This window comes from Crocuta crocuta, unplaced genomic scaffold, assembly GCF_008692635.1.
Source record: "Crocuta crocuta isolate KB4526 unplaced genomic scaffold, BGI_CrCroc_1.0 scaffold267, whole genome shotgun sequence".
NCBI classification, from domain to species: domain Eukaryota; kingdom Metazoa; phylum Chordata; class Mammalia; order Carnivora; family Hyaenidae; genus Crocuta; species Crocuta crocuta.
In genome coordinates this window covers 3,045,739-3,072,940 of record NW_027531899.1, presented here as the reverse complement: position 1 = coordinate 3,072,940, position 27,202 = coordinate 3,045,739, and the positions used below count along the sequence as shown (strand labels likewise).

Sequence of the window (27,202 nt, the reverse complement as noted above, 5' to 3'; positions counted from 1 at the left end):
AAACAAAATTAGAAATCCATTTCTCGGTCAAACTAACCACACTTAAGGAGCTTGAATAGTCTTATGTGGCTAGTGGCTACCATACTGGACAGTGCAGATACAGAACATAGAATCGAGTTTTACAGAAAGTTCTATTGGACAGCTGTACTCCAAAACCTTACCTAAAGTTCATTTTAAAGATGAAGAAACTGAAGCTTTGAGATACATAGTGCTGCATACACTTTTCCCACATTCACTGCTACAGATGACCTTTCAATTCATTTAACATTTCTATAATTATATAGGAAACTATTCTAAATTCATAACACTGCAAACAAAGGAAAAGCATTTTCTCGTAAGTTATAAAGCACTTAAACTGTCTGATTAATCCTAGACATTACCCTTATAGTCACACGGTCCCAAAACACTCTCACATAATCCCGAATGGATCACATGGTTATCCACTAACATCCCTGTTACAGTCTTTAAACACAATCTGACACACAGTGCACTCTCCACAGTCCTCTCTTTCCCTGCATTGGACACTTGTATACAAACACACGTCTGTGATGTGTCAAGCCCCCTATGTCTCTTGAGCAGAAACTCGGTTGTCACAACTACTGCATCTGAGCCATAGCTCTAGTCTGAGAAATCTGGATTCTACCTCCTGGCCTTCTGCAGCTTTTTCAGTCCTGGACTACATTTATCTGAAGGCATTACTACAAGATGCCATGGATATACAAGATGGGCATTACTACCCTTCTCTGGTAACCTCCTTGAGATTTTCTGGGGGAGTCACTTGATTGAAACGAAATACGTTCGGCTCACTCGTAGTAGCGTGAGATCTCCTATTCCAGCAAGGGAGAATCAAGGCTCGGGCCGATTCCGGGCCGCAGACTGTGGCCACTGCCTCTGCATTCTGTTGGATCGAGCGGGGGTCACATTTTTTACTACATTTCCCGGAGGCCACCGCGTCCCTGCGCCATTTCGTACACTTATTCCGCTACGTCTTGATGCAAGGATCCAGTCTGCAGCGGCCAGCTGAGTGGACCGTCTCACTGGGACCCGCACGCTGCATTTGATGTGGAGCATCCGGAAAGAAGTTCCTATACGGTGCTGGGAATACCGGTATGCCGGCTGGGGCTCGGTGCTGTGAGGCCTCGGGACGATCGCTCTCTGGACTCCGTTTCTCCTAGGTCATAGAGCTTCAGGCTGATTCTTAATGGAAGTCGGCCTTGCCTGCGGAGTGGCTGTGACCTTCTCCCGCCGGCAGTACCTGCACCGTCGCCTGGGTTCCGACTGGCAGGGGCGTGGCGCTATTAGCTTTTTCCCTCCGCCGCCGAGTGACGTGGGAGTGCGCTCGACGCACCTCTCCGCTGGCAAACTCTGCTCCTAGACTTTGGTTCCGGTAGGACAGGATAGGGAATATATTACCCTTAACGTTCCACGGTGCTGGATGTGTGCATCCACTTCAGTGGCAGCGCTGTGGGCTCATCTGCCGTCTTCTAATGCTTTTAGCGGCTGGGGATACTTCGCACCTGTGTACTTTACCCCCGTTTGACACGGACAGAGTCCATTGAGAATCCCGGGCTTCCAGCTGCCGCAGTTCCTTTACTTTACTTGCTGTGCAGAGAACGTGGCTATTTTGAAGCTGTATAATGAGAATTTACACGTGCAGCGCCACAGGATGGGAGGAGACCGCCATAATAAAATGTCCCATTCAACTCTGAGAGCCCTGTGGCGAAAATCAATCCCTTTCTCTGGCCTAACGTTGTGGGAGATGGTCCTAAATATTTTGTTGGCTCTGAAAAAGGCTTGATAGCCTATGATTGTTGACTGCGTTCTACTTTTTCTAACAGCCACACAGGAAAGGAAAAGAATGTTGCACATTTAAAAGGCTTGCCTAAAATAAGTTGCCATTTTCTTTCTTTCCTCAAGTTTCTTACTTTTCAAGGTGTTGCAGTATGTCCTGCAACATCTTGTTAACGAAGAGCCAGCCGTTCAGTGACTTATATTTAGGCATAGCTATCCCCATAAATGATGGCGCTCCAGGGATGAGCTCACTAGGCTAACTCCACTCCCTCAACCACACTTCACCTGTTCTCCACACCCAATGGCAAATCAGCTATTTCTAAGGTTTTTGATGAGAGAGAACTATACCCTCCGGAGGAAATTTGAAGGTTTTTATTTTAACTTTATTATGGAAATTTTCAAGCAGGATAGAAAAGAATACAAACCCAAATGTGCTCATATCCACCTATAATTTAAAACATTTGCAAATATCCTTAATATCTATCCTTCCTCTTTTTTCTGTAGCATTTCAAAAATTATATAATTTTATCCATATGCATGCATATATAACCAAAAAGAACATATTTTTAGATAACCACCATGATGTTATCCCAACTTTAAAAACTAACCATAATTCCATTATATATGCAGTACATACATATTCATTTCCCTGATTCTTTCAAAGATAGGTTTTTACAATTGGTTTGTTCAATTATGATCCAGATAAGGTCTACACAGTGCATTTTGTTGCCAAACGTCTTAAATTTCTTTAATCTGCCAATTTCCGTTCTATTTTTTGCTTTTTTAAAATTTTAATTGGTATCACTGATTTGTTAAAAACTAGATTGTTTATAGAATATTCTACATTCTGCTTTTGATTAATTGCTTCCTTGGGCTGTCATATAATTTGTTCTCCTATGCCCCATATTTCTCTAAATGAGTAGTTAGATCTAGAAACTTGACCAAATCCAGATCATATTTTGCATGAATCACATTTTCAGACAAAAATAATTCATAGTTGGTGCTTTGTACTTCCTATTATATCACATCCTGAGGCTTTTAAAATCTGGTGTCCCACTGCTGATGATGCCATTTTGATCAGTGTTCAAGTGGTGTCCACTTAACCTTTTTATAAAGCTCCCCTTTCTTTTGCACCTATTAATAGGGGAAGATATTATCTACCCCCCACCCCCTGCCCCCAGGGGATAAAACTTGGATTCTTAGCAAGAAAAACTCTTAAGATATTGCAATGGTTTGTGGCCCTTGGAGCTACACAGTACATAAACATATACGGTATATCCATGTCTTTAAAATTTTATAGTTGGTGAGGCGCTTGGGTGGTTCAGTTGGTTAAGTGTCCCACTTTGGCTCAGGTCATGATCTCATGGTTCATGGGTTCGAGCCCCACATTGGGCTTTGTGCTGACAGCTCAGAGCCTGAAGCCTGCTTCAGATTCTGTATCTCCCTCTCTCTCTGACCCTCCCCTGCTCACGCTCTCTCAGAAATAAATAAAAAATGTTAATTTTTTAAAAAATTTTAATGTTTTATTTATTTCTGAGAGAGAGCGAGAGAGATAGCGTGAACAGGGGAGGGTCAGAGAGAGGGAGACACAGAATCCGAAACAGGCTCCAGGCTATGAGCTGGTGGTCAGCACAGAGCCCCACGTAAGGCTTGAACACCACAAACCGTGAGATCATGACCTGAGCCGAAGTCGGACGCTTAACCGACTGAGCCACCCAGGCGCCCCAAAAATGTTAATTTTTTTAATAAAAAAGTACAATTTTATAGTTGAATAGTGATGGTTAGGCAAAAAAGGTGTCTAAAAAAGGCTCTTTCAGAGCTAATAAATGGGAAAAAAAAGGTTAAGAAACACTTAAAGTTTATAACATCCATTTATGATTGATGGTGAGATCTGTTATTTCATTAAAGATTACATATAGTGATTTAAATTTTTTTAAAATTGTTTTCTTATTTATTTTAGAGAGAGAGAGAAACAGAGTGAGAACAGGGGAGGGGCAGAGAGAGAGAGAGAGAGAGAGACAGAAACAGATTCCTAAGCAGGCTCATGGGACTCAAACTCATGACTGTGAGATCATGACCTGCGCTGAAATCAAGAGTCAGACACTTAACTAACTGAGACACCCAGGTGCCCCTATTTATATTTCAATTTATATGTCAAATATCCTATCCATGGTCAGAGAATTAATCTCTTTATAATATTTCTTTTTAGCCCATATATTCTCAATAAGGTGATACTGCCTCCTAGAGGATGAAAATGGGTGTTGGGCAAGGATATGGGGTGGGGGTGGGGGTGATGGTGGGAATCTTAGATACTGCAGTGGCTTGTGGCTCTCCAAATTTCAATTTACCCAACAAAATCTTATTCTTCATTATTTACTCTCTAATTGGCATTTCTTCGGTATCACATGAACAACACCAGCACTGAGATCATGGGAGGTATGATATGTAAGATAAGTGCTACCAAAAAAGATCACTGCTCCAAAACTGTGGCAAATAGGTGGCTGTGAATGGAGAACTTTCTCTCAATTGATTGCTCAATATTGAAGTTATATCACAAGAGGTGGCCTTGTGTTTGCCCATTAGCTGCCCTGTGGATGCTGTTTATATTTGATCATGCTTTTGTATTTGACTTGGGATTTGAGGATTAAGTAAAAGTAATCTCTTATTATTCTACAAAAGTTATTCAAGATGTCTCATAAAAGAAATTTGGACTTAGCTAAGGAATGACTTTATTCAAAGGATCACTGCAGTGAGGGAAGGAAGACTTGTAATTGGGAGAACACTCCAACCATAAGATCTTCAGGCATCTAAAGGGTCAGGCGGAAAAGAATTTTGTTTTATAAGGAGGATAAACAAAGCCAGAAAAGAATGGATGTGAGTAGCAGGGTAGGCCGAGTGGGTAGTCAGTTGTGTAGATTTTGTTCTCTGAAGCTTGAATCATGGTTTGCATCTTTTGCAAGAGGATTGTTTGCATCCTTTGCTGGTACAGAATATGGGATAGGCCAGAGTTCAAGGGCCTGAGAGAAGGACAGAAGCCTGACTAAAGTTTGGTCAAGTGAAGTTATCAGGCATTTTATCCAGAATAGTGAGTGGGGTCAAATCGCTCAGCTAATCATTTATGGGACAAAGAATGGCCATTTGGAGTCTCTGCCTAGCCTTCTCATGGGGTCATCCTCTAGTCTTATCTAAGTTATACAGGGAAGGGAGGTTCACGTCATTCAGCTGTTTCCCAGTCTATGAAGGATGAGGGATATCTCTCATTGTAACTATTTTTCAGGATCATAGATCTTGGGTAAAGTTCAACACTGTGAAACCTGTCAATTATGTCAAGCGCTGAGAAGTTAAAATGTTGACAACATGTGAATGAAGATCAAGCAACTAGTTAAAAATTTCTTCTATCTAGTAAAAGTTAAGCTCACTAAAAATCATTTTTAATAAATTAATGTTTTCAATTGTTTTACTTTTTGCTGGAAAAGAATGGTTTTGAATGATATGTTAAAATTTTAATCATATTGTTTATATTATATACTTATTGTTTTTAATTTTTTAAATGTTTTTTATTTTTGGAGACAGAGAGAGAGAGAGAGAGCACAAGCAGGTGAAGGGCAGAAAGAGGAAGAGACACAGAATCTGAAGTAATTTCCAGGCTCAGAGCTGTCAGCACAGACCTGATGGGGGGCTCTAACTCACAAACTGTGAGATTGTGACCTAAGCCTAAGTCTGATGCTTAACCAACTGAGCCACGCAGGCGCCTCTATATTATATAAACTTATATATAAGTAATATAAACTTATATATAACTTATATAAACTTATATATACTTTTATAAATACATATACTACGGTATATCTGACCTATTAAAATTTCATGGTGGAGGGGGATAATTAGGGAAAAAATATCTAAAATGGCTCTTCAGAGGGGCAATGATGAAAAACAATGTTGGGAAATGGTGTTCTAGCCATTTGCACAAACCTGTTTTTATGTCTTTCAGGAAGTATTTCAAGGTTTTCTTCCTCAGGTTTTATGCATCTCTTGTCAAGCTTAGGCCTAGATACTGCATCCTTTTTTGTGGATTTTCTTTATTATATTTTCTATATGGTTATTGTTTTATATATAAAGGTCATTCCTTTTCATGCTAATTTTATATACTACTGCTAATTTACAAAGTTCTTTTATTATATGTTGTAACTTTTTTTTTCCTTTCATTTCATCTCCTGGCATTTTTAGGCACGCTCTCATATTTCACAGAGGGAATTTTGCCTATTCTTTTTCTATTTTTATTGCTCTTATTGATTTCTCTTGCCTTTTTATATTGGCTAATAAAGCTAATACAGTGATAAATGATGGTGAGAGTAGTAGGTATTCTTGCCTTGTTTCTATTGTTAACCTGAAAATAGAGTGCTGCCGTGAGAGGCAAAGAGCACTTATAAGGATCAAAGAATTTCAGTTCATGGAACACAGATTCAGGTAGAAACCAAATAGTGTACCACTTAGAGTGAAAGCAAGAATTTTTTCGTCATGAGTTAAGAAGAGGGAAAAAAAGGCTAAACTAGTCTTGGTTGTACACTGGCTACTGATTATAACTTCAGAAAGTCCATAACCATCAGTCTTATGATCAGGATCTGTTCTCCTGACTTTGCAAGCAGTTGACTAAAACAATCACCATTTTGCCCAGTCCATAGGTTTTGGCCCAGTTCAAACAGAGAGGCCTAAGGCAGTTTCTCTGGAGTGGTCCTTCTGACTTCATTTTAAAATGGCTCCATTCAGGTCGATTTTTCCCACTAACATTAAATTAGTCATCATTTCCTATATCTTGTTGTGTTCCTACCAGGAATGGTAAGAATGGATGGTGAATTTTGTGAAATTTGGGTGGGGGGTAGCATTTATGAAGATAATATGATTTTCTTCCATAAAACCATTAATATCATGAATTATTAGTGGACATTCTAATATCAAACTATGTTTTTATTACTGAGAAATTCCCACTTAATTATGATTTTTAAATGCTTATTTATTTTTGAGAGAGAGAGACAGAGAGAGCGCACAATGGCAGAGAGGGGCAGAGAGAGAGAGGGAGACAGAGAAACCAAAGCAGGCTCCAGGCTCCGAGCTGTCAGCAGAGAGCTCAATGTGGGCCTTGAACTCATGAGCTATAAGATCATGACCTGAGCCAAAGTTGGACGTCTAACCGACTGAGCCTCCCAGGCACCCCAATTTTTTTTTTTGAACATGGCATTGGGTTTTTGTTTGCTGGTATGTCAAATTTTGTGGTAATATTTGTGATATAATAATATATTTGTTTTTTTCCCTGGTTCTCGACACAGAGCTCCTAACACCCTGGGAGTTTTCTGAGTGATAGGAGTGTCTTTTGTTTTTCATAATAAGCACCTTTGATCACACCTTACTATATGCTAATGAGGTAGCTAGGAGTGGGGCCCCTAGATAGTCTCAGAATGGGGTTGGGGTCACCAGAAAGACCAATGATTAGACGACTGGCACTTTCCAACCCATCTGCTGACTTCCAGGAAAGAGGTGGGTGACATTGGTGGTTAAGGGCCATAAAAACTCTTGCACTAGGATATTTGATGAGCTTCTGGGTTGGTGAACACACCAACCAGTGTGAACACACTGAGGTGTTATGAGGGTGGCACTCCCAGAGAGGGCATGGGGAGCTCCAAGCATTCCCCCTCCTAATACCTTCTCCTATGCATCTTCTCCATTTGGCTGTTTCAGACTTGTATCCTTTATAATAAATTCATAAATGTAAGTAAAGTACCTTCCTAAGTTCTGTGAGCCATCCTAGCAAAGTATCAAACCTAAGATGGATTGTGGGAGCCCCCAGTTTATAGCTGATTGGTCAGAAGTACTGGTGGCCAGGGATTTCAGACTGGCTTCTGGAGTCAGGAGCAGTCTTATAGGACTGAGCGCTTAAGCTGTGGGAGCAAAGCATCTCACTTAGTGTTTGTGGTGGTGCGGGGAGGGCAGGTACCTGAAGAAGCTGCTCCCCCCAGGGCTCCCTGTTGTAAAGATGTGAGATGTCCAGGAAAACTAGCACCCTCTGAGGTCCTGTTCAGCATCAGGGCAATTCAGGAGAAATCTAGCCTGAATTCTTTCTGATGTAGCTGTATTTTGTTGCATTTGCAGGAAGGCTAAGATTTTTCCAAACTCCCTCAAAGAAGTGAAATAGGGATGTCTGGGTGGCTCAGTCAGTTAAGCATCCAACTTTAGCTCAGATTGTGATTTTGCAGCTTGTGAGTTTGAGCCCCGCGCCAGGTTCTGTGCTGACAGCTCAGAGCCTGGAGCCTGCTTCAGATTCTGTGTCTCCTTCTCTCTCTCTGCCCCTCCCCATCTCACACTCTGTCTCTCTCTCTCTCTCTTAAAAATAAATAAACATTAAAAAATTTTAAAAAGAGGTGAAAAAAAGGTAGTGTCAATATGCTTATTTTGTGGGCTCTGAGCCAAGTCTAATCTCATGGCTTCTTTTTCTCTCTCCAGCCCTGCCTTCTCTGGACACTCTGCACATCTCCAGGAAAAGAACTCAGAAAACCAGTCATCCCTGACAATTCTAAAAATCATGTCCCATGTGAGTTACTATTTCATTTTCTTTCTTTCTTTCTTTTTTTTTTTTTTTTGTAATCTCTGAACCAAACATGAGGCTCGAACTCACAACCCTGAGATCGAGTTACAATGTTCTTCTGACTGGGCCAGCAAGGAGCCCCTCATTTTTCCTTCTTGAAGTGATGTGTGATGTGAACATCAGATTTATTTATCCCCAAATTTTCTGCCTTGATTAGCTGCCTGAAGGAATCACTCCCAAATTTCTCCCATCCCAGTGGCTGACCCTAGCAAAGAGCTCCATTCTTTTCTAAATGCTTTTCCCCTCATCAGAGAGTGTTTAGGTATTTTTCCAGATCATTCTACATATTTTACATGCAAAGTCTTCTGCCAAGAGTCCTAAGGAAGCAGTATTAAAAGCAGTATTACTAATACTAATAGTCCCCTTAAGAGCAGTATTAGTACAATGGTTTGGTAAGGTAGTTACATGGGACACATGACAACTTGATCTTCTCTATAAATCTAGGTTTCCCACTTGGAAGTGACAGATTTCTGCTGAGTGTTCCAAGTCTCAGTGTGTGATAATATTTTCTGCAAGGCTTCTAAGATTGGGTGGTAAACTGAGTCCTGAGAAGGAAGAGATCTTGCCTCTTGCATATTTTCCTGTTGATGCCATGACAAATTACTACAAACTCAGTAACTTAAAACAAACACAAGTTTATTATCTTATACTTCTGGGAGTCAATGTCTGAAATTACTTTTACAGGCAAAAATGAAGGTGTCGGTAGGTCTCTGTTCTTCTGGAGATTCTAGAGAAGAATCTATTTCCTTGCCTGTTTCCAGCTGCTAGAGGCTGCCCGCATTTCTCGGCTTGTGGCTGCCTTCCATTTTCACAGCCAGCAGTCGTCATTCTGACCTCTGCTTTCATTTTCACATCTTCTTCTCTGACTCTTCTGCCTGCCTCTATCACTTGAAATACTCTTATGATTACATTGGACCCAGCCAGATAGTCCAGGATAATCTTCCCATCTAAAGATCCTCAATCACATCCACAAAGTCCCATTTGTCATATAAGGTTACATACTCACAGGTTCCGGAGATTCGGATGTGGACATCTTGGGGAGGGTGTTATTCTATGTACCTCAGCCCTCTTGCCCAAGAACCAATAAGATGATGATCAGTAGTCAGGTTTACCTCAGAGTTGGCCAGAATGTGTCAATGATACCCAAGGCACCTAGATTGGCATCCATTAGCTTGCTGTAGCCTAGGAATACAGGAAGTAGAAATAAAAGCTACCAGATGACTACTCTCTTGAGGATTGCAGATTCTTAGAACCCAAGAGACATTAGAGAATTTAATTGAAATACTCCCAAATAAGCAGATCATTTCATACATAAAATGGAAATATCAATTATATTCGGTGACATAATATTGTGACTTGAAGAATTCGAATCTTCAAAACATTCTTTTTTAAAAAATATTTATTTATTTTGAGAAAGAGAGAGTGTGCATGCATAAGCGGGGGAGGGACAGAGAGAGAGGGAGAGAGAATCCAAGCAGACTCTGTGCTGTCACCCAACCCAGGGTTCGATCTCACGAACTGTGAGATCATGACCTGAGCTAAAATCAAGAGTCAGATACTTAACTGACTGACCTACCCAGGTGCCTCAATCTTTAAAAAATTCTTAAGTTATATCCAAATTCTATGTTTCAGCCTAAGGATTTGTTAAAAATCGTTTGGAAAGGTTTCATTACATTTGTGTATATTTTTCTTTGAGGGGAGAAGAAAAGGAAATAGCTCATATTTGTTGAGAATTTATTATTTTTTGAGAACTTGAAAAGCTTAATATGCTGTGTGATTGCAAATAATATTTCATTTAATTAGAGAACTGCATTCATCTGGGCTTCTGTATTCCTGGACTTTCCTGGATAATAGAATTGTCCTATTATACACTGGAAGTTTTGTCTTTAGTACCTTTGATGACAGTGTAGTTCAGGCACCTAACTTCTTTTAATGTTACAAGGTGTTCATCCATGGCCTATTTATTGTGTCATCCCCTTCCTTCATGCCTCCCTCTTTTCTTTCCTCATTTTACCTCAAAGTCATTGCCATATTTTCACCAATAGTAAATGGATTTGTTGTTTCAGTGGTTGGTGACTTTCAGGGATGTGGCCATTGACTTCTCTCAGGAGGAGTGGGAATGCCTTAACTCCACTCAGAGGGACTTGTACAGGGATGTGATGTTGGAGAACTACAGCAACCTGATCTCATTGGGTAAGATCATCTTGTACAATACTCAGAATTTGTCTCCCATATTTTCTTCCCTTTTCCTCGTGATTTTCTGATTTCTGTTCCCTAAAGAAAGGTTTGAGTGTTTTGGAGATAGAAATGTAACCGAGCTCAAGGAGTTCACTGTGTGGGGTGCACCAAATTGCACACAACCCAGGGAAATGTTGAAAGCAAAGAACTTCGTATTACTTGCTACAGAGACAGAGAGATTGGTCTGAATGCACTGACTCCCTGTGGGATTATTACAGGAAATTTTTATGCAGTGTATCGGGGTGGAGGCAGGGAGCTCGTACAGGCACTTTTTGTTCAACTGCACCTGTCCATCATGTCAACATGCCAGTATGTACATCATATGTTCAAAAAATGGTGGAAAGCTCCACTCATAGGAGGAGATCTTTTTTTTTTACTTTTTTTTATTTTTTAAAATTGTTCATTTATTTATTTTGAGAGGGAGAGAGAAGGAAGAGGGACAGCAAGAGAGGGAGAGAGAATCCCAAGCAGGCCGATTGCTCAGCATGGAGCCTGACATGGAGCTTGATCTCATCCCTGCAAGATCATGACCTGAGCTGAAATCAAGAGTCAGATGCTTAACTGACTGAGCCACCCTGGTGCCCTGAAGGAGCTCTTATTATTATAAGGAGCTAAGGTAACTTAAGGTCAGCTCAGGGGGGCTTCTGTGCAGGTCCTTAGTTCTATTCTGGCTCAAACTGGCTCACATAAGGGGCTAATGGGCTAGACACACTTAGCAAGGGACTGTCAGGTGAAACACTTATTTAGGTGTCTCCTTGGCTGGAACTGTTGGGTCTGCAAAACAAGACACATTATTTTTCTCCTTTGCTTCTCCTCCTCCCTTCTGCTGATAGTCTTAAGCCCTCTTATTGGAATAACTTCCTCTTTCATCCTAGCTAACAAAAATAGCTCCAATGTGTACATTCCTTTTTTAAAAATAATTTTTAAAAATCTTTATTTTTGAGTGAGAAAGAGAGACAGAGTGTGAGTGGGGGGAGCGGCAGAGAGAGAGGGACACACAGAATCTAAAGCAGGCTCCAGGTTCTGAGCTCTCCACACAGAGCCCAACGCGGGGCTCGAACTGATAAACCATGAGATCATGACCTGAGCCGAAGTCAGATGCTCAACAGACTGAGCCACCCAGGCACCCCTCCACTGTGTACCTTCTTATTTCTCATCCTTCAGACCTTCACATAAATCCTCTGTCACTTCCTTCAGTGTCTTTCTTTGATGACCAGTGGATTGGATTTGAATCTGGGACTCTTATACCATGACCATAACCATATCCATTTCTTTTCTTTTAAGCTGGATGTGTGATCCCTAAACCAGATGTGTTTTCTTTATTGGAGAAAGGGAAGGACCCCTGGATGGTGAAGAGAGCCATGACAAGAAGATGGAGCTCAGGTGAATAAAGAGCAAATCACATGGGAACAGCTATTGCTCATAATAATACAGCTGGTCTGTGAGGTGGCAGCACTTGGAGATGTTTACGTGAAGTTCTCTTCAAAGGCTTGTGGAAAGAAGTCTAAGGTCTTAGTAGGAAGGTGATATCAATATGAGCTCCCAAAGGAACTTCCCTTCCAACTTCCATTTACCGTTCTTCCTCTCTCATATTACCCTTTCGTTTTAATGAGGAAGTTATCTTTGATTTCTTCTAGAGATAATCCTTTTATTTATTTATTTAATATTTATTTATTTTTGAGAGAGACAGACAGAGTGTGAGCAGGGGAGGGGCAGAGAGACAGGAAGGTCAGTGTGGCTAGAACAAGGAGAGTGAAAATGGAAATTAGTGATGAAGTCAGAGAAATAGGCAGAGAACAGATCACATAAGGCCATGTAGGCCATTGCAAGGAATGTAATTATATTCTAAGTATGTTAAGAAGCTATTGGAGGGTTTTGTGCAGATGAGTAAGGGATCTTTGTTTACAGATCACTCTGGGTACTTCTGTAGAATGAGGTTAAGAATGAAAGCAGGAAGGCCAGTTAGAGGACTAGTTCAGGAGTCCACATTAGAGATGATAGTATCTTGGAATGGGGCCTAATATGTGAAGGTAATGAGAATGGGTTATATCTGATGGTACAATTAATAGAATTTGCTGAAGTATTAGAGATAGAAAGAGGCATCAGAGTTTGGAAGCCTGCAGAAGGAAGTCAAGAGTTATGCATTGGAGGCAGCCATTAGATATTCTTGACAGAGAACTTAGATATGTAGTTGAAAGCCTGCAGGATGGTAGTCAGGACTGAGGGATAGGTATGAGGTTAATCTCTGGATGATGGTGCAAGATGAGATTATGGAGGGAATTGATTTAGATAGAAGGCAAGGTAAAGTCCAGGGGCTACACCTTGGGCCATTCCAACATTTAGTTGAGAAGAGGAAAATGCTCCAGCAAAGGAAATGCACGGGTAACCTAAGTAACCTATGATGTAGGACATTGTGAGGAATGCATAATCCTTGGAACCAAGTGGAGAGAGTAGTTAACTATGATAGATGCTGCTACGAGTTCAACTAGGATGAAGGATGAGACCCGGCCACTGGATGTAGCAAGACAAAGAGTAGTGGTGACCCAGTCAGAGTAAGTTTGGAAATGAGAGAAATAAAAACCTGATTGTAGAGGATTAAACAGACAGTTGGGAAGAAATAAACCAACAATAAAAACTGTTGTGGGGCAATGACTTAACTCACCAGGCAATGTTGAGGGCCCATTTGGGAAATTCTCAAAAGCACAAATAGAGTTTTAAAATATATTAGAAGCTTTTTATAATGGTGTCCTAATAATTAGGACAAAGAAGTACGACTCAAGTTTGTATATGTGGAATTATATCACCTGCATAAAAGTGCAAGAAAAAAAATCCTGGAAGCAAACATGGCAAAAATGTCAGTTATGAGGGTGGGAGACAAAGGGGGAAAAACATTAATAGGAAATACAGACCTCTCTTTTGAGAAGTTTTACCAGGAAGGCGTACAGTAAATGGAGGGGAGCTACAGGGTGAACCCAGGATCAAAGGTGAAGTTGTTTTGTTTTGATTTTGAAGGAGAGTCTTTAAGGTGGAGATAAATATTGGAGAGATGGTACGAGAGTAAGTGATCTGGAAATATGGGTAGTTGTGGTCAAAAAGGATGGTTACTGGAATTGGGTTTGGGGAGGTATTGTCCTAACTGGAAATAACAAGGTCTGTTATGTCTACTGCAAGGGATGATAGGTGGAGTGAGGTGGAGGAAAACGGTGCTTCTGGGAAGCAGTGTGCTCAAGGTTGCAATCAGAGCAAGAGGTGAAGAGAATACGCAGAGGGAGGGAAGCTGAGGTTGTAGAATATTTGCAGAAAGTATACTGTGAGTTCCTGGAGCCCTACTGATCAGAGAGCAATAGAACACTGAGTCACAATAAAAGATGTCTAGACCTGGAATGGGATGAGAGTCCTACTGATGAACAAGGATGCAGGAAGCCAGGGCTTTTCAGGAATATAGGGATACCCAGAGATGTCAAGCATTATAGAATTGATCTTGGAGTAGTTTCTTTGGGGAAGGTGAGTACTTATTGCTGTCATAAACTAAAGGTAGCGGGACTGTCACATTGAGAGTTTATGGAAGTCAAGACCTCCTAGGAGAAGCCAGCATTAAGAGCAGGATGTGGCAGTCTTACCAGCATCCAAAGCTATGGGGGCCTGCTAGTGGGTAGAGTAGCTGTCTTTTTTTAAAAATGTTTTTATTATTTATTTATTTATTTTGATAGAGAGCGAGAGAGCATGGAGAGATGGGGGAGGGGTGGAAGGGGCAGAGAGAGGGGGGAGAGAGAGAGAGAGATAGAGAGAGAGAGAGAGAGTGAGTCCCAAACAGGATCCATGCTCAGTGCAGAGCCCAGTTGGAGGCTCAGTTTCAGAGAGAGAGAGAGAGAGAGAGAGAGAGTGAGTCCCAAGCAGGATCCATGCTCAGTGCAGAGCCCAGTTGGAGGCTCAGTTTCACGACCATGAGACCATGACCTGTGGCTATCTTAGTATAAGAGAGAATAGCAGGGGCGGCATTGCTGGAGTCTGGGATTGGGGAGGGCTTTGGAGGAATAGCAAAGATATGTGAAAAGATGAACCCTGAAAGGATGTAAAGCAGTAGGGAGACAGGGTAGAGAGAAGAGCATTCCGGGCAGAGGGAATGGTGTCCTGAAGGCCATAGGAAGATGCAGCTTGGTGTTCAAAGAAGGCTTTTGTAATTAGAGCCTAGTGACGAAAGGGTGCCAGTTGTGAATTTGGAGAATCTGGCAGGGTCTAGGCCAGGCAGAAACTTAGGGATTATAAAAATGACCTGGTAGGTTGTGAACAGTATTTGTTTTTATTTTTTGGGTTTTTAAAAAAAATATTTATTTATTTTTGAGAGAGAGAGAGCACAAGCAGAAGAGGGCAGAGAGAGAGGGAGACACAATCCGAAGCAGGCTCAAGGCTCTGAGCTGTCAGCACAGAGCCCAATGTGGGGCTCAGACTCATGAACCATGAGATCATGACCTGAACCAAAGTTGGATCCTCAACCAACTGAGCCACCTAGGTGCCCCAGTTTAGTTTTGTTTCTTAAATTAAATAACACAGAAGAGAAAATTTTTAAAAATATCAGAATGCATCACATGTAGCAGAGATAGATTATTTGATGACCTGTTCGTTTTGTTTATGTTTGTGGGTGTGTACTTGACCGTAATATAACATGTATTTCTTATCTTTCTTTGAATTTTGTCCCCAAAGCATTTGCAAGCTAATGAAGAATCTTAAGTAGGACAGTGACATAATGTGATTTACATATTTAATATATCACTTTTGACTGCCAGATGGAGATTAGAAGAAAGGAACTCAGGACATGACTGAGGGGATTATTGTTCTGCTTCACACGAGAGGTGCTCTGGGCTCTCTAGTGTTGGTAATGACTTTGGGGATAAGGAAAACAGATTCAAGAGTGATTCAGAAGATCAATTCAGCCAGAGTTGAGGGGGGCAAGAATGAAAGAGGCTTCCCAAAATGACTTCTGCTTTTCAGACTCCATTTTGTCATTTTCAGCCATCACCCCTTTTGTATTTTTTTTCTTTCATTAATTTAATGACAGTAAAAGGAACTATTTAGGGGCCCCTGGGTGGCTCAGTCGGTTGAGTGTCCAACTTCAGCTCAGGTCATGATCTCTTGTGGTCAGTGAGTTCGAGTCCCATGTTGGGCTCTGAGCTGCAGAGCCTGGATTTTGCTTCAGATTCTGTGTCTCCCTCTCTCTCTGCCCCTCCCCCACTTGTGCTCTGTCTCTCTGTCAAAAATAAATAAACATCAAAAAATAAAAATAAAAAAAGAACTATTTAATCATGTTACTATAAGATGGAGAGCAGTTTGGGACCTAAACTGGATTTATTTGGTTCCTTATACTGTTCCTTTGATCACCTATTCCAATTGGGTTCTTTCCTAGTGTTTTGTAAACGATATTGTGCTTCTCTGACAAAAACAAAGTAAAAAGCTAGGTACTCTCATCCTAGTACATTTTGCTGACATGAGTTGATGATAAACTGAGTTGTGTGGGGTTTTTTGTTTTTGTTGTTATTTACAGTTCTTTCTGCTTTTCAACAAAAGTGTGTTTTCCTCAGATTTTTGACTCATTTCTAAAGACTGTTTAATCTTGACTTTACTGATTTATGTTTATTTCCTTTCTCAACACCATCCTCTATTACACTCTACAGCCTATGTGCATTGTTTTCAGAGACTGTGGCTGCTGTTCCAGTCACATTAGGTATTGTTCTTCTACATATAAGAATTATATGACAGATATAGAGAATCAGATAAATGAGAGAATAAGATAAATCATGGACCCAACTAGAGTTTTCAGGACTAGTCTTTCTGAGCAGTTGCCTTTTCAGTTAGGGCATTTCTGACAAAAAGGAACTGGCCATGCAGAGAGCATTCCTGGCGGATGGAACAGCATGTAAGAGTCTGAAATGGAAAAGGATTTTATATGTTCCAGGAACGTCAATAAAGTCAGTAAAGTTAGAGCATTGTTTCTGAAGATAGTAGTGGTTCAAAATGAGGTTAGAAAGGTAATCAAGGAATGAATCATGCAGAAGCTTTTAAGCTTTGAACAGGAATTTGGATTTTATTTGAAGTACAAAGGGGTAAGCCATTGAAAGGTTTTAAGTAGTATTCTCAATTTTTTTTATATCAGAAGCATCTGGGAAGATGATAAATGAAAGAAAATATGCATTTTTAAAGTTGCTGACAAATGCTGAGTGTTCAGTAATGGCTCTAGGTACTAGAAATAAAGCAGAGAATGAAACAAAGTCATTGTTTTGATTAAGCATGGGGAAGATAGACAAGGAACAAACTTTTAAAAAATAGTATATCCATTATTGATAAATGCAATATAGGTGCAATTCTATATTGGATGTTTTGATAATGTGACATTTGAATGGAAAACTGAAGTGAAAGAGGGAAAAGAGCATTCTTAAATGTAAACACAGAGGTATACACTTGGTATTTTTGTACAGCAAGGAAGCCATTGTTGTGAGAATAAAATGAATAATTAGGAGTGGCAAGAGATGACATCAGATAAGTGGCCAAGGGCAAACTCATGTCGAGTCTGTGGCCCATAGTAAGGTCTTGTGAGCCATAAGTAAGAATTTAGGATATTATTCTAAGATGGTAAACTCTGAGAAGATTTTTACAGGGGAGTAAGGTGATATGAATTACATTTTAAAGGAATTCCTTTAGGTGCTATGTGAAGAACAGATTGCGGGGACATTTACAGGTGGCCTGGCCTCGGGTGATAGTAGTGGATGTGGTCAGATAGTTGATAAATTAAAAAAAAAACTTGTTTAATGTTTATTTTTGAGAGAGAGAAAGGAACTGAACATGAGTGGGGGAGGGGCAGAAAGAGAGGGAGACAGAGAATCTGAAGCAGGACCCAGGCCTTGAGCTGTCAGCCCTGAGCCTGATGTGGGGCTCAAACCCAGGTGAGATCATGATCCGAGCCGACACCGGACACTAAACCAACAGAGCCACCCACGTGCCCCTCAATAAGCTTTATTAGAGAGGCAGTAGGACTTGTTGGTAGATTAGATATTTAACTAGACATTTGATTGAATGTTTATAGGGGAGTGTTTTTGTTATGTTATAAGCTTCTTTGATTGGATTCTGATCCACTCCAAAGTTTGAGAACCATGCACTTAAACTGTTTTCCTAATTACTTTGCTCCCTATAAACTCCCCTCATTCTATGTGTTCTCCTTTTGTCTTTTAATTGCACAAAATATTTCAGCACTGTGTAAGTCATTCTGTTCTTACCAGAATTTTTATTTTACCTATCATTTTTATTTTAGAAGTTTCATTTCCCCTTGTAAAAAAAAAAAAAAAAAGGCAGGAATTTGCTTTCTTGTTATCTTACAGACTTGGAACCCAGTTGGGAGACCAAAAAGTCATCTCCAGAAAAGGGAGCTTATGAAATGGAATCACTGCAGTGGGAGAATATGAGGAAATCTATCAGCCATAACTTTGATTACAATGGTCTTACAGATAATATGGAGGGCAAAGGTAAATTTGAGGATCAGCAGAGAGGTCAGGAAGCACTTTACATGCACATGAAAATTACCTGTGGAGAAAAGGCCACCCAGAGCCATTCTGTGTCACCTACTCTTCATCATATAAATCTTGCCAAGGAAAAATTGTACAAATGTAAGGAATGTAAACGAGCTTTCAGCTACCTGTCATGCCTTACTCAACATGAGAAAAGCCATAATAAAGAAAAACACTCTGAAGTTAAGAAACGTAGGAAGATCTTCAGCAAAAAGCCAACCTATATGCAACATCAGAAGATTCAGAATGGTGAAAAGCCTTATGAGTGTATGGAATGTGGGAAGGCGTTTGGTCGTAGTTCTGATCTGATTCAACATCAGAAAATTCATACTAATGAAAAACCTTATCAGTGTAAGGCATGTGGGAAAGCTTTTATTCGTGGTTCACAGCTCACTGAACATCAGAGAGTTCATACAAGAGAGAAACCATATGAATGTAAGAAATGTGGAAAAGCCTTTAGTTATTGTTCACAATATACTCTCCATCAGAGAATTCATAGTGGTGAAAAACCCTATGAATGCAAGGAATGTGGAAAGTCCTTTATTCTTGGCTCTCAACTTACTTACCATCAGAGAATTCATAGTGGTGAGAAACCTTATGAGTGTAAGGAATGTGGAAAGGCCTTCATTCTTGGTTCACACCTTACTTATCATCAAAGGGTTCATACTGGTGAAAAGCCTTACAGATGTAAAGAATGTGGGAAGTCCTTTTTATGTGCCTCCCAACTTAATGAACATCAGAGAATCCATACAGGTGAGAAACCCTATGAATGTAAAGAATGTGGGAAGGCCTTTTTTCGTGGCTCACAACTTACTTACCATCTGAGAGTTCATACAGGTGAAAGACCCTATAAATGCAAAGAATGTGGAAAAGCTTTTATTTCTAATTCTAATCTTACTCAACATCAGAGAATTCACACAGGTGAAAAACCCTACAAATGTAAAGAATGTGAGAAGGCCTTTATTTGTGGAAAACAGCTTAGTGAACATCAAAGAATTCATACAGGTGAGAAACCCTTTGAATGTAAGGAGTGTGGAAAGGCTTTTATTCGTGGTGCATATCTTACTCAACATGAGAAAATTCATGGTGAGAAGCATTATGAATGTAAGGAATGTGGGAAAACCTTTTTTCGTGCCACACAACTTACATATCACCAGAGAATTCATACAGGTGAGAAACCCTACAAATGTAAGGAATGTGACAAGGCATTTATTTATGGCTCACAACTTAGTGAGCACCAGAGAATTCATAGAGGTGAAAAACCCTATGAATGTCAGCAGTGTGGGAAGGCCTTTATTCGTGGCTCACATCTTACTGAACATCTAAGAACTCATTCTGGTGAGAAACCCTATGAATGTAAGGAATGTGGGAAGGCCTTTAGTCGTGGCTCAGAACTTACTCTACATCAAAGGATCCATACTGGTGAGAAACCTTATGCCTGTGTCCATTGTGGTAAAGACTTTAGACGTCATTCACAACTTACTCAACATATGAGGCTTCATAATTGAAAAAGCTTTGAATATGATTTAATATAAAAAAGGCTTCAACTGTATTCAACACCTCTAGAACATCAGAGAACTCATATTATGTTTGTAATGAATTAGAACATCCTTTTGCTTGTGCTCATAGTCAACTCATTTTTAGAAAGCCTATATTAATGAATGCAGCAATAACTTCTGGAACACATTAAACATTTATTTTCATTTTCATTTTTATTTTTTTATTTTAAAAGTAGGCTTCATGTCCAGCACAGAGTCCAACATGGAGTTTGAACTCACCATATAGCCCTTTCTGTTTCTTGTTTTGGTTTGGTCTGGTCTATCTTTTGTTGAACACCAGGTAATTTATTCTGTGACAGAAGCTTTAGAATATAATAAAGGCAGGAGAGCCTCCATTTTAGAACTCATAAATTTTGCTGCACCAGATAATTCATACTGCAAACAAACTATGAAAGAAATTCCTTTAGAGTTGTAGAGTTGTTTTTTTTTTTAATAAAATCAAGCAGAGGTCATTTTTCTACAGCAAATTCCAAAAGCAGAAGTCATTTTACTACATTTTCAAATTATTACTGTCTTAAATGAGAAGTCAAAACAAAGTTTACCAACTACAGTTTTTTCTCATTATCTGTATCTGATAATATGTTGAACAGTAAACTTTCAGATGCCCACATTTCAGAGCCTACTTCCATTATTTTAAGTGGGAAAAATGATAATATGTTTCCAGCTCATTCAAATGTCCTGAGCAGTTTTCCCAAATGTATTTTAAATCACCTTAAACCATCTACTTGATTTCTCTCAAAGACTTCAGAATAATATAAAATATTTAAAGACCAGTAAACAAGTAACTAGCAGATATGTTTCTGTATGTAATGATAAAAAAATTTTTTTTTAGTGTTTTATTTATTTTTGAGAGAGAGATAGAGACAGCAGGAGCAGGAGTGGGGGGGGGTGATGGTCAGAGAGAGAGGGAGACACAGAATCCGAAGACAGGCTCCAGGATCTGAGCTAGCTGTCAGCACAGAGCCCGACACAGGGCTTGAACCCACAAACCGTGAGGTCATGATCTGAGCTGAAGTCTGACATCTAACCAACGGAGCCACCCAGGCGCCCCCTTTAAAAATTTTTAATGTGTATTTATTTTAGAGAGAGAGAAGCAGAGCATGAGCAGGGAAGAGGCAGACAGAGAGGGAGACACAGAATCTGAAGCAGGCTCCAGGCTCTGAGCTGTCAGCACAGAGTCCAATGCAGGGCTCAAACCCATGAACTGTGAAATCATGACTTGAGCTGGAGTTGGACGCTTAACTGACCAAGCCACCCAGGCACCCCTGTGCATGTAATGATTTTGAACATTATAAAGTATGAATTGTCTTTTTGTTCTACACTTCAAGAAACAGATATTATGATATAAATAAGTTTGTTAGGATATAATGGACACAAAACAATTGGTAAAATGATAGTAATAAAAGTAAAATAAAAATCATTGATAGAATAATTAAAACAGAGGTTCTCAAAATAATACTAATTTTGTACATGTGATGCACTCTGCTGTTTTCTATTACACGGTCTGTAATAAACACTACAGCCCACTCCGTTGTCTTTCACAGCTTAATACTGTTCATTATCCCCTTTCTGAAAAACACTTTTTTTTTAAATTTTTAAATGTTTTTTTATTTATTTCCGAGAAAGAGAGAGAGAGAAACAGCATGAACAGGGGAGGGTCAGAGAAAGAGGGAGACACAGAATCTGAAACAGGCTCCAGGCTCTGAGCTAGCTGTCAGCAGAGCCCGATGCGGGGCTTGAACCCACGAACCGTGAGATCATGACCTGAGCCGAAGTCGGACGCTGAACCGACTGAGCCACCCAGGCGCCCCTGAAAAACACTTGTTTAACATTTATACTACAAAATTATAATTTTTAAAAATCCAATCCATTTTTAAAAGTGCAAAAAAAAAAACCAAAAAAAAACCTGAGAGCATTAAAACTCTATTGAATCATTAGAGTAACTGCTGTGATGCTAATGCAATCATGCATTCCCTGCTGACATTGGACAAACTGACATTATCAAACTGAATTTAAAGAAAATGTAAATAATGAAATGCAAGTAAAATATTATTTGCTACATTGATCACAAGTCATTAACATATATTTGTCATATAACATATTTGGATATTAGCAGAAAATACACTGAACCAGACTCTCCAAAATATGTTCAAGAGGTAATAATCTCCAAAATACCATTGGAGAAGACTGTCTCATTGCATATTTTGGCACATAACCAAATTCCCTTACTGGCCAATGAATTACAGTTTGAACAAGCCAAAATAAAAGGTAGAGAGAAGACCTGCAATAAAGAAAATATTACCATTGTTCAACACACTGTTTCCCAGTCCTGACCATAAATTCTTGCCCCTCCATAATATTTACTATATTCAGATTATTAACACACTTTGAGAAATCCATTGCTGACCAAAAAGAATAGTTACAAGAGAAAATTTAAGGCATGGAAATTAAATTTGGTGGGTGGTGCAGTATTTGGGAGTTCTAAAATTAATCAGTACACTATACACGGAGAGTCCCTCTAGTTCAAGTTTTCACAACCTTGTCCCTATTCTCTCATCATCTAGATCGATTTAGTTAGATTTTTTATTCTTGATGTTGTTTGTTACAAGATTGTTTAGGGGTGCCTGGGTGGCTCAGTCAGTTAAGCGTCAGACTCTTGGCCTTGCCTCAGGTCATGATCTCAACAGTTTCTTGAATTTGAGCCCAAAGTTCCACACGAGGAGCCTGCTTGGGATTCTCTGTCTCCCTCTCTCTCTGCCCCTCCCACACTTGTGCTGTCTCTCTCTCAAAATAAAAAGTTTAAAAAAAGATTGTTTAATGTGAAACTTGAATGAGTATTAATTATCTCAGTACTTTATGTTTATTTCATAAATCATTTTGAAACTAAGAGCATCCCTATTGAGGTAATGGTGAGGGGATAGGAATGTACACTAATCAAAGAATTCATAAAGACTAACAAGCTGTGGTTGTTATACTGCTTTAGTTGCTACTTGAAGGTATATTGATACCATCACACTTGTTCAAATTAAGGTTTATTTCCCCTACATACATACAATTCTTTTCAAGAGTCACCACATTCCTCTTATAAAGTTACATAACAAAGTTTACCCTAGAGATGTAGTGCAAGTTAAAAAGAATCACATTCACTATCTCTCATCCATCTACTGTTAAAACTTTGGTTTTTATCTTGTGATGTTTCCTTCTGTTCTCAAATATGGTCTGTATTTGAATCTAACAAAAGTATGTTTTAATGGGATAGCTACCCACTTCATCTGTAACTTGTTTTATTTTAACTTTCTAGTGTAGCACATACCAAACAACAAAAATAGAATAGTAAAATGAACCAACATATACCCATCACATGTTTTTATTTTTATTTTTCAATTCAAATATAGATAACCTACATCATCACATATTTTTTAATGTTTATTTACTTATTTTGAGAGAGAGAATGAGCGAGTAGGGAGGGGCAGAGGGAGAGAGAGAGAGACAGACAGAATCCCAAGTAGGCTCCACACTCAGCAATGGAGTCCAACACGGGGCTCATTCTCTGTGAGATCATGACCTGAGCCGAAGTCAAACACTTAACCAACCGAGCCACCCAGGTGCCCCTCGTTAAGAATTTTTTAAATCCACAAAATAATGAGGACAGATACAGAGGATACAGAATCAAACATCTAGAAAAGAAAAATATCTGAGAAGAAAATTTTATTGGAGATTAAATACAGAGGAAGGAAAAATTCAGTAAATTTGAAAATATGCTTGGAAAAATGAAGCACAGAGAGAAAAAATACTGAAAGAAAAGGGCCTCAGTGACCTGTGGACAAACTAAAGCAGGTTCTGTGTAAATGAAATTATGAGCAAGATGGTAGAGTTGGATGTCCTGGGCCCTCTTTCCTCCAACAAACACACTGATACAGCAATTCATGGAAAAACTTCCTTTGTGAGAAATACAAAAACTGAGTAAAGGTTTCTGCACCCAGGAAGAATGCAAAGGCAAACTCATCAAAACCCACAGGGAGATATGGGACACCATTCCACCAGAATCCAGGCACATGGTGCGACATCGGTGCAACATCATATGATCAGTGAGAGGCTCCTGGCTACCAGCTTCACCTAGGGGAGGGAAGGGGACATTTTATACATTCTATACCTCACATTTCGTGAAGGAGCTCCCAGAACACTGACTTAGGTCTTGCCGGTTGTGGAGTTCTGACAGGTCCAGTAAAATCTAGCCACTGCGTAGATAATAGAGATGGTGGGTTGGGCTGGTGGATACCATTAATCCTTACCTCTATTTAACACAAAGCAAGCAGATGAAAAATCTCAACCCTCAGCTTCCTCGTGGGGAAGAAAAGAGTTGATCTGCGTGTCCAGCCCTCCAGTGTTGCTGGGGCCATCTAATGACCTGGGATTTGACTTAGTCTTAGAGCTCTGAGAGGTCTGGCATAGTCTACCCACCTTGGGGGAACAGAAACAATGGTTTCAACTGATAGATGCCACAACCCCCCATTCCCAGCTCAGCACAGAGTGGGTGGGCAAAAATAACAGACTGCCTGCTTCTTCCTGGGGGTGAGAAAGAGTAATACAGGGCCCCAGGTAAAGGTGGAGATTGGCAGAGAATTTAAAAATATTCAACAATATACTGGATACAAGAGATACATTTTAGATTCAAACATCAAATTTCAAAACAAAAGGACAGAAAAAGATATACCATGCAAACAGCAACCATAACAGAACTGGAATAGCTATACTATCAGATCAAAGAGACATTAAGACAAAATTACCAGAGACAAAGAGGTACACTTTATCATCAAAAAAGGGCTAATCCATCAAGAAGACATAACAATCATAAGCATATATGCACCTAAAACCAACATCCCAAGTGTCCATCACCAGATGAATGAAGAAACGAAATCAACTGTCTTAAATATGTTGAAAAAGCTGTAAGAAGTTGTGGAGNCACGAACCGCGAGATCATGACCTAAGCGAAAGTCGGACGCTTAACCGACTAAGCCACCCAGGTGCCCCTATTTTATATATATTTTTAAGTGTTTTTATTTTGGGGGGCGCCTGGGTGGCTCAGTCAGTTAAGTGCCTGACTTTGGCTCAGGTCATGATCTCATGGTTCATGGGTTCGACCCTGCATCAGGCTCTGTGCTGAATGATTGCTCAGAACCTGGAGCTTGCTTTGGATTCTGTGTCTCTCTCTCTGCCCCTTCTCCGCTCACACTCTATCTCACTCTGTCTCTCAAAAATAAATAAATGTAAAAAAAGAAAAAAGTTTTTGAGGCAGGGGGAAGGCAGAAAGAATGGGAGACAGAGGATCCAAAGCAGGCTCTGTGCTGACAGCAGAGAGCCCAATGAGGGGCTTGCACTCACCAACTGTGAAATCATGACCTGAGCAGAAGTCAGAGGCTTAACCGACAAGCCACCCAGGAGACCCTAGGATGCCCATCTTAAAAACTGAAAAATAACAACTGTTGATGAGGCTATGGAACAATTGGGATGCTCAGATATTGCTAGACATGATGCAGCTGCTATGAAAAATAATTTGGTGGTTCCTCAAAAGCTAAATATGGAATTCCCATATGAACCAACAACTCCACTCAGGTATTAAAGGAATTGAAAGTAGTGATTTGAATAGATACTTATACACGAATGTTTCTTGCAGCAATATTCATAATGTAGAAATAACTTAAGTGTCTGACAACAGACTAGATCAACAAAATGTAGTATATACGCACACTGGAATATTATTCAGGCACAAAAAGAAATGAAATTCCTGCTACAATATGGATTGGTGTTGAAAACATTACATTAAGTAAAATAAGCCAGACACAAATATTGTATGTTTCCACTTATATGAAATATCAAGAATAGGCAAGTTCATAGAGACAGAAAGTAGATTAGAAGTTATTGGGGAGTTATTGATTAATGGTTAGAGTTTCTGTTTGAGGTGATGGAAAGGTTAAAAAAATAGCAGTGATAGTTGCACAACAATGTGAACATAACTAGTGTCACTGAATTGTAGATTTAAAAATGGTGAAAATGGCAATTTTATGCTGTATATATTTTACAGCTTGTAAACAGCTGGTGATGTAATATACCAAAAATTATTGAATAGCACATTTAAAATTTTTTAAATGTTTATTCTTGAGAGAGAGAGACAGAGACAGAGACAGAGCGTGGGGTGGGGGGAAGGGGCAGAGAGAGAGGGAGACACAGAATCTGAAGCAGGATCCAGGCTCTGAGCTGTCAGCACACAGCCGGATTTGGGGCTCAAACCCATGAGCTGTGAAATCATGACTTGAGCTGAAGTCAGATGCTTAACTGACTGAGCCACCCAGGCACCCCTGAATAGTACATTATAAAAGGGTAAAGTATGTGGAATGTAAATTATATCTCAATAAAGCTATTTTAAAATTAGAAACAAACTAAACTATGAATATAATTTCTTATGTAATTGTACTTTACTATTCACATTATTTACTTCATCTTGGGTGAATGAATTAGTTCACGGTTTACAAGAGATGGTCCATTTCATGCTGATGCATAGGAGCACATGTACCCCAATGTTCATAGCAGCACTCTCAACAATAGCCAAAACATGGAAAGAGCCTGTGTCAATCAACGACAAATGGATCAAGAAGATATGGTTTATCTCTACGATGGGATACTACATGGCAATGAGAAAGAATGAAATCTGGCCATGTGTAGCAACATGGAGAGACCTTGAAGGTGTTATGGTGGGCGAAATAAGTCAGGCAGAGAAGGACAAATACCATATGTTTGCACGTATAGGAGGATTAAGAGGAACTTGACGGAGGACCATGGGGGAGAAGAAGGGAGGAAATGGTGGGGGAGAGGGAGAGAGGCAAACCATGAGAGACTCTTGTATGCTGAGAACAAACTGAGGACTGATGGGTGTGGGGGGAGGGGGGGAGATGGGCGTGGAGGAGGGCACTTGGGCTGAGTACTGGGTGTTATATGGAAACCAACTTGACAATAAACTATTTGTAAAAAAAACAAAACAAACAAAAAAAAAACAACCAAAAAACAACATGTATTTGAGAGGTTCACTTGGGATAATAAATCATTTTGCTGATTAAAAAAAAAGAGAGAGGTGGTCCATTTCTTCTAAGTTGTTGAGTTTCTGTGAGTAGAATTGCTCATGATGCTCTCTTATTATCCTACCATTTGCTGGACTTTTACTAATATTCTCCTACATTTCTGATAGCAGTCTTGCTAGAAGTTTATCAATTTCATTGATCTTTTCAAAGATGAGATTTTGGGTTATTTTTCTGTATTGTTTTCCTGTTTACAATTTCATTGATTTTAAGCTCTTTATATTTATTTCCTTCCTTATGTTCACTTTGCATTGTTTTGTTCTTTTTTTAGTTTCTTATAGAAGGAATTTGAGT

The 27,202-nt window shown here is 39.7% G+C and overlaps 2 protein-coding genes across 3 annotated transcripts in view; one reads left to right on the top strand and one right to left on the bottom strand.

Annotated features, from left to right (window-relative positions):
• Positions 1–21,245, top strand: part of ZFP30 (ZFP30 zinc finger protein) — a 48,906-nt gene extending 27,661 nt beyond the window's left edge. The window contains exons 1-5 of one of the 2 annotated variants that reach the window (XM_077773699.1): positions 1,023–1,107; positions 8,287–8,374; positions 10,495–10,621; positions 11,951–12,049; positions 18,034–21,245. In XM_077773699.1, coding sequence (XP_077629825.1) covers positions 1,061–1,107; positions 8,287–8,374; positions 10,495–10,621; positions 11,951–12,049; positions 18,034–19,727 — 2,055 coding nt within the window. In that variant the 5' untranslated portion in view covers positions 1,023–1,060 and the 3' untranslated portion in view covers positions 19,728–21,245. Of the gene's footprint in view, positions 1–1,022; positions 1,108–8,286; positions 8,375–10,494; positions 10,622–11,950; positions 12,050–18,033 lie in introns of those variants that run through there. The other variant, XM_077773705.1, reaches the window with a different exon arrangement.
• A 2,556-nt stretch (positions 21,246–23,801) lies between these two features.
• The window catches only part of ZNF790 (zinc finger protein 790), a 33,959-nt gene continuing 30,558 nt past the window's right edge, over positions 23,802–27,202 (bottom strand). Inside the window, exon 7 of the mRNA XM_077773736.1 lies at positions 23,802–23,894. Coding sequence (XP_077629862.1) covers positions 23,891–23,894 — 4 coding nt within the window. The 3' untranslated portion in view covers positions 23,802–23,890. The remainder of the gene's footprint in view (positions 23,895–27,202) is intronic.